This window comes from Engraulis encrasicolus, chromosome 19, assembly GCF_034702125.1.
Source record: "Engraulis encrasicolus isolate BLACKSEA-1 chromosome 19, IST_EnEncr_1.0, whole genome shotgun sequence".
Taxonomy (NCBI): domain Eukaryota; kingdom Metazoa; phylum Chordata; class Actinopteri; order Clupeiformes; family Engraulidae; genus Engraulis; species Engraulis encrasicolus.
In genome coordinates, this window is record NC_085875.1 from 38,098,899 (window position 1) to 38,106,239 (window position 7,341).

General features: G+C 46.0%; 1 protein-coding gene across 1 annotated transcript in view; it reads left to right on the forward strand.

Moving 5' to 3' along the window:
- Positions 1-6,527: 6,527 nt before the first annotated feature.
- The window catches only part of trim9 (tripartite motif containing 9), a 75,451-nt gene continuing 74,637 nt past the window's right edge, over positions 6,528-7,341 (forward strand). The window contains exon 1 of the mRNA XM_063224209.1: positions 6,528-7,341. This exon is cut by the window's right edge and continues 53 nt beyond it. Within this exon, the coding sequence (XP_063080279.1) occupies positions 6,552-7,341 (790 nt within the window). The 5' untranslated portion in view covers positions 6,528-6,551.

Genomic DNA, 7,341 nt, shown 5'->3' on the forward strand with positions numbered 1-7,341 from the left:
TCTAGTAGCCATAATTTTAACTGTTTACTAAGAGTTTACTGTTGGCAGTTCTCTAATTTTACTGGGAATTGTGTTCCAGGTGTGACAAGCTCTGTAAGAGAAAACAGAATGACTAAAAGCGCTCTTTCTAAATGGGACTGAGCAATCACACAACTGGCTCTGGTAGCCCTGTTTATGCTTTTTATGATAAATGTCTGGAGAGGAGGAGGGGCCAGGCCATGGAAGATTTTGTAGATTAAAACTGAGTCATTATATTTGACATAGTTATCGCAGTCCAATAATCTATGTTTTTTTTTAAAAAATATGACAATGATGTTCTAGGCTTTCTGTCTAGAATTTTCAGTGCTTAACAAATGCATGACTAATGCTTAACAAGGAGTCGGTATTATAAAGTGTTACCGATAACACTGATATGGCAGCATAGATTCCGGAAATAAACTACTGATAAAAATGACATACCGGTACCCTAACTTTAACCAACTAAGCTCTGTTCACAATAACTGCAATCTCTATTCCAGGGTTCTACCTCTTTTTTTGTCTGGCCGGGCATTTGAGAAGCAAAGCCAGCTAAGGCATCACCCTGATTGCACTATCAATAACTGTCAGACTCTTCTAGAAACCAGACACAGGCTGAGAGACAACAGGCACAGCCCATCCCCTCCCCATGTCTCCCCAACTTATCCGTGTGTGTGTGTGTGTGTGTGTGTGTGTGTGTGTGTGTGTGTGTGTGTGTGTGTGTGTGTGTGTGTGTGTGTGTGTGTGTGTGTGTGTGTGTGTGTGTGTGTGTGTGTGTGTGTGTGTGTGTGTGCTCACCTTCTCCTTCCCTATTTCTCTCTCACACACGCAGACACACGCATGCATGCGTGTGTGTGTGTGTGTGTGTGTGTGTGTGTGTGTGTGTGTGTGTGTGTGTGTGTGTGTGTGTGTGTGTGTGTGTGTGTGTGTTTGTCTGAGATGTCAAAGACAGAGGGCGGGCGAGAGAGAGAGAGAGAGAGAGAGAGAGAGAGAGAGAGAGAGAGAGAGAGAGAGAGAGAGAGAGAGAGAGAGAGAGAGAGAGAGAGAGAGGCCATAGAGCTTTTTATTTGGTCTGCCAGCCTGCCAGTGGCTCCTAGTTCAGACTATAGCATGTGTATTTGTCTCTGGTCACATTCCTCCTCAGCTGCATAATGCTATGTTGGACTACGCCAGCACACCACAGTGGTCAGCCATTGTGACTGGCTCAGAAACCGTGTCCATGACATATTGGACAATGTTGTGGTGGATATCCAGCATTGCATTGTGTCTCTGCTTGTTACTACTGGAGTGTGGATTCACAAGTCTCAGACCCATGGTAGGGTCATATAGAGGGTTGCATAAATATTCCAGTGATGAGTTTTTTCAACACAGGTCAGATTTGTTTTGAAGCAACAATAAGTAGCTACTGTATTTCCAAAAGAATGGAAACTAAAGAAGACCATCAATAAAGAAATCCTTGGTGATGATGGCAGCAGCATCATAAGTACATGGTCACTCAAAACAATCTCAGTGGCTTTTGGAGAGCCCCTTGCAATGATGTGAACTGATATAGCCTACAGTTCATACAAATATTTTTAAAAAAAATACATACAAAAAGTAATGAACACTGTCTTTTGATCGTATGGCAAGTCATTCCATTGGGGTAATTATATACCAGTTTGTTTCAGGTGGCAATTCCAACTCAAATATGATCTCTCATTCACACTGTTATCTGGTTGAGCTGCGGTACATTCTGCAATGGTGGTGCACAGTGGTTCAGATCCAAAGGGAATCAGAATCAGATGGACAAGGTTAAGGTGCAGCTGCCTTCACTTTAGCTCACTTTACTGCCAATTTACCTTTCCTCACTTTATCTTTCGCACTGCTGCTCAAAGCACAATGGTCAGAGAAAGATGGGTTTTTAAATCCTCTCCTCCCCGAGAACCCATCACATTGAAAACACAAGTATCTCGTGGTCTCACACCACCCAGACCACAATTCAGAAACACCACGTTCCCTCAGAATGATATTCTGAACGCTAGTAAACCTGCCCCATACTGACACTCAGGGATCTAAATTAACACCAGCCAAACTGGCCAAATGCTTGTAAAAAATCAGTTTGGTTAGAAAAGCTAATTAGCCACTTTAACCCAATAGTGAGTGTATGTTTGGCTAGCCATTTTAGCTGGTACTGAAAAACTTTAATTTAGAGCCCTGCTGACGCTACATTAAATTTCCCGTTAAATTTAGTCTGCAAAGTCCATCGACTGTCAGAGCAGCCGTTGTAAGAAAAAATGGAGCAGAAGAAATAAGGAATGCTCTTCATATGGTAGGCCCTATTGGTTTATCTACTGTAATTCATTGTACCTCCATACAATTGTTCAAAGAGGTATGGTCTCCCTGAAACTCGACCCAACCCTTCACTCATATTTAACACAATACCTCACAAGTCTCCCAATTTCTTGTTTGGTTGAAAAGTGGCAGCTCTGTTGCACACATGATGGATCTGTTTCCCCCGTCTTCCTTGTGAGAAGCCCCATTTGAGCCTCTTTGACTAGCCATGTGAGACCGAGTAGGCCCGGCCAGCCCTGCCTGTCAGTCCTGCTCATTCTCAGGGAAGCAGACAGGGGGGACAAACGGGTCCTGGGCCCAGAAAAAAAGGAGAGGCTCAAATTCGGTCCCCATTCAATTGTATTTATTGACAGGAGGTGCCTGTCAGATGAGTCATTCCTGGGCCTGGCCAAAGCTGTCAGTGCCCCCGCTCACACTTGCCACCCTTCTCTAAAGCCTACCAGAGGAAAACACATCAAAGACTCCCAGGACTCCCAGTGCTCAGCATAGCCAGAAGCATCAGCAATTTTCACTGGTTTTGTGCTGTGCAAAGCATAGGCTATAGTACAACCTCTACATTGGTATTAGTTCAACCCAAGGTGGGTGGTTACATTCTTATGTTCCTTTCCACCTTGATTAAATCCTTTTTTTCTGTTTTTTAAGTTGATTTCAGTCATCAATGTCTTGCCTCACCTAGTCTATCTATCTAACCCACAATGTGTTGCTCAACTCAAGTTTGAATGCTTCGGTTCAACCAATGTTATGGTTTTCAGCACTCCCTCCCCTCTCCCTCAGCAAATTTACGTTCACATAGTTGCTGGAGGTAAATGAAAATGAGCAGACGCAAGCATTAGCCTTTGCTAGCCCGCCCGGCTAAGTTTAGCAAGCATGTGCTCTAAACACGTGCATTAGGAGCGAATTGAGCGAATAATAATGGTCTGGGAAGTGGGGTCGTGGGGGTGTCAGGGTTGATATTCTGCATCTAATTAATGATAAGAACGCTAGCCTGTTAATTATGGGTCTCTGCCCATGCTGCTGTCAAGACAGCAGCTGTGGCCCTGTCAGTAGCGCCTGATTAAGGTCACCACATTTTGTACACAGAGCAGAACCAAGACAGGCTTAGAGACCGACTCAGAAATACGTAGGTTGGAAAGTTCTTCTGACCCCTTGAAGTTCGTGATCGGTCTCAATGTTGGACGTTTACAATGCTGGCTGCCTCTGATATTACTAAATGTGGTCTGAGCAACAACCGTGCATAAATCCTTTTCCATCTATAGGACACATAGTTCTATGGTGTGTGTTTTCACTAAGCCTGTGGGCAATGACAGACAGTGAAAAGGACCAGATCACTGTATTCAGCTTAGTTCCGTTTTTGATGAATTATATATTTTGGGTAATGATCATTTTTAAACACATCGCTTTTGTTATAAATTTGCTGTTACACAAAAAAGGTATTGATCAAGTTCTAATGAGGCCCTGTGGAATGTCATAGTAGTGTAGTAATATGGTAGTTAAGTCTTTTCAGTGACTATCACAGGAGTCCACTGGTGGAACGGGACGCATTATGAGGCTATAGAAAAAAGGCAAAGGGGGTACGAGACAAAAAAAATGCATGACAGAAGCCTAATACTTGAAAATGTTCCTGGTGTAGGGCACAAAGCTTTATCATCCATCATCAGACAAGCTTTAGGTAAACCTTTGCATATTCAAAAAGGAGTTTTCCACGTTTAGGCATAATTACCTCCACCTATTACACCCATAATATTCTACAGCGTGACAGTTCGATTTTCTGAAGAGACATCTACATGGATGATACCACATCATGATACAAATTGGCCAATCTTATGTGTCTTCAAACAAACTGAACTTCCTTGGCGGAGGTGCATTTCTAGTTAGTGTTGTATTTTTCATATGCTATTTTTATACCACTTCCATACCCTTACGTATCATTTTTGCCCTTTATCCCCACATTTGACTTTTTGTTTCTTTTCCCTCTAATATAATCTCTTTATTTACCTACTTCTTTGTACATGACTGTTGCTAGTGCAGTATTTTCAGATTTGTGTTTGGCACCTCAGGGAACCTCCTGCAGAGATGTGTGGAGAGGGCTCCTCACTGGTGACTGGCTCAGACCCAACTCTGGAGGCGGACGACGTGTACAGTAAAGGTGCATGGGAAACTTGAACTGGATTGGCTGAGAGTTGGCCAGGCATCCAACAGAGGAGGAAGAGGATGAGGCGAGAAAAAGTGGCATGCCTCCTTACTGAACAGCTTACACACAGACACATGTACAATATGCACACACACGCACGCACACACGCCAGCATGCGCAAGCATGGAGGCACATCCACATGCGTGCATACTTATATTACTCACTCTCTCACATTCACATAAATACAAGCACACGTGCACACTAACAGACGCACGTACACTAACACAGACCCAGACACCAACACACATGCACACTAATACACAAACACGTGCATGCGAACGCACGCACGTACGCACGCGTGCACACACACACACACACACACACACACACACACAATACGACACCTAACACGTTGTGCCTTGACATCTATCACCAAGGGGTGTTGTTATCTGTGAGATGAGATCCACAGCTCTCCGATCAACAGCAGCCTCGGATCAGAATCAGAGATTCACAGAAGGCAAGTGCAGACAAGTGCCAATGTGGACAGCATCTGCGGCTCATTTTTCTGCCCATCATCACCATCTGATGAGAGAATGGTTGAGGCACTGGACTGAGACACAAAAAAATACACCTGGGCATTTTTGCCTTAAACTGGCCCCCCAAGCTGTTTTCGTACTGTATTATTCTGCCTGACTCAGTCCACTGTCCATGTCCATCGAAGGTTGAGCAATGAGTCGTCTCCTTTTATTTATTTTTTTTAGATTTTTTTTGTCTTTTTTGACTTTATTTGATAGGACAGTGTGAGAAGTGGACAGGAAGAGAATTGGGATAGAGAACGGGAAGGGGTCGGCAAAGGACCCGGGCCGGGAATCGAACCCGGGTGAGCCGCATGGCAGGCAAGTGCCTTACCGTGTTGACCATGCAGGGCCGGGTCATCCCCTTTTAACTGTCGGTCAGTCTCTTTGGAAAAAAAACAAACAAGCAAACAAATGAAAAACAACTGCAAGGCCCCTGGGACTGTCTGCCCACTGGGAAAATGTCCTGTATGCCAGATTACTAGTCCAGGACTGGGTTGATGGATGCCATTTCTAGCGCTCCCCTTCTACTCACTACTATTCACTCCTACTGTAGATTGTTGCCATGGGAGACTCGTAGAATGGCAGGCAATTTTGCACAAATGAAAAAAAAAGCCTTTTTCAAGCCAAGATCTTCAAGTGTGTGTGTGCATGACAGTGTGTGTGTGTGTGTGTGTGTGTGTGTGTGTGTGTGTGTGTGTGTGTGTGTGTGTGTGTGTGTGTGTGTGTGTGTGTGTGTGTGTGTGTGTGTGTGTGTCCACTCTACTTGTCCACTCTACCTGTCTAAGTGTTAAAATGATGTCCCCGATTGTAAGTTAATTTGGATAAATGTAATGTAGTGTGTGTGTGTGTGTGTGTGTGTGTGTGTGTGTGTGTGTGTGTGTGTGTGTGTGTGTGTGTGTGTGTGTGTGTGTGTGTGTGTGTGTGTGCAGGCATGTGTGTGTGAAAGCACATCTCTCTCTGTGGTGTGTGTGTGTGTGTGAGAGAGAGAGAGAGAGAGAGAGAGAGAGAGAGAGAGAGAGAGAGAGAGAGAGAGAGAGAGAGAGAGAGAGAGAGAGTGTGTGTTTCTGAGAGAGGCAGATTGGAAGAGACTGGTGAGATGGAGAGCAAACCAACTAGAGAGAGAGTGTTATAGGCTGCTATTTGCGTCGTCACTAGTGCTTGATGTTGCAGCAGCAATATTCTCTCCTCATTTTCTACGCTGGACATTATCATTTGTCCATCAAGTGGATCTGCAAAGTCTTCCGATAACTGATTGGTGCATTGTCCAATGGTTGATTAGACTGCGTTCTCTCGAGTCGTCTATTGGCTGGAATGCATTGGGAGTTTGTTTTCCCCCTCCCCTTGGATAAAACCCCCGTCTCCCTCTCAGCGCGCTCTGACTGAAGTGGGTCGCTTGGATACTACATGCCACTGACCGAGCCGCAGTCACTTTCTGAAAAGTCAAGAGATTCTGCCTGGACACTGAACACACACCCACACACACACACAGAGTAACAATGGATGAGATGGAAGAAGAGCTGAAATGTCCCGTCTGTGGGTCTTTTTTCAGGGAGCCGATCATTCTGCCGTGCTCCCACAACATTTGCCTCGCTTGTGCGCGGAATATCCTGGTGCAAACTCCCGATGCCGAGTCACCACAGAGTAGCCGGGCGTCGGGCTCCGGAGTGTCCGACTATGACTACTTGGACTTGGACAAGATGAGCCTGTACAGCGAAGCTGACAGCGGCTATGGCTCGTACGGAGGCTTCGCTAGTGCGCCGACCACCCCTTGCCAGAAATCCCCAAACGGGGTGCGGGTGTTTCCTCCAGCCGTTCCCCCACAACCTCAGCAACAACAACAACATTTACTCCCGCTCCCCGGAGGTTTGCCTCCGATCCCCCGCAACTCCTGTATCACCTGCCCGCAGTGCCATCGGAGCCTTATTCTGGATGACCGGGGGCTTCGCGGCTTTCCCAAGAACCGGGTCCTGGAAGGGGTGGTCGACCGGTACCAGCAGAGCAAAGCAGCCGCGCTTAAGTGTCAGTTGTGCGAGAAAAGCCCTAGAGAAGCCACAGTGATGTGCGAGCAGTGCGACGTCTTCTACTGTGACCCTTGTCGGCTACGGTGTCACCCACCGCGGGGTCCACTAGCCAAGCATCGATTGGTACCACCTGCGCAGGGCCGCATCAGCCGCCGAACCAGTCCACGGAAGATATCCACCTGCACGGAGCATGAGCTGGAAAATCTCAGCATGTACTGTGTCCAGTGTAAGACACCCGTATGTTACCAGTGTTTGGAGGAAGGCA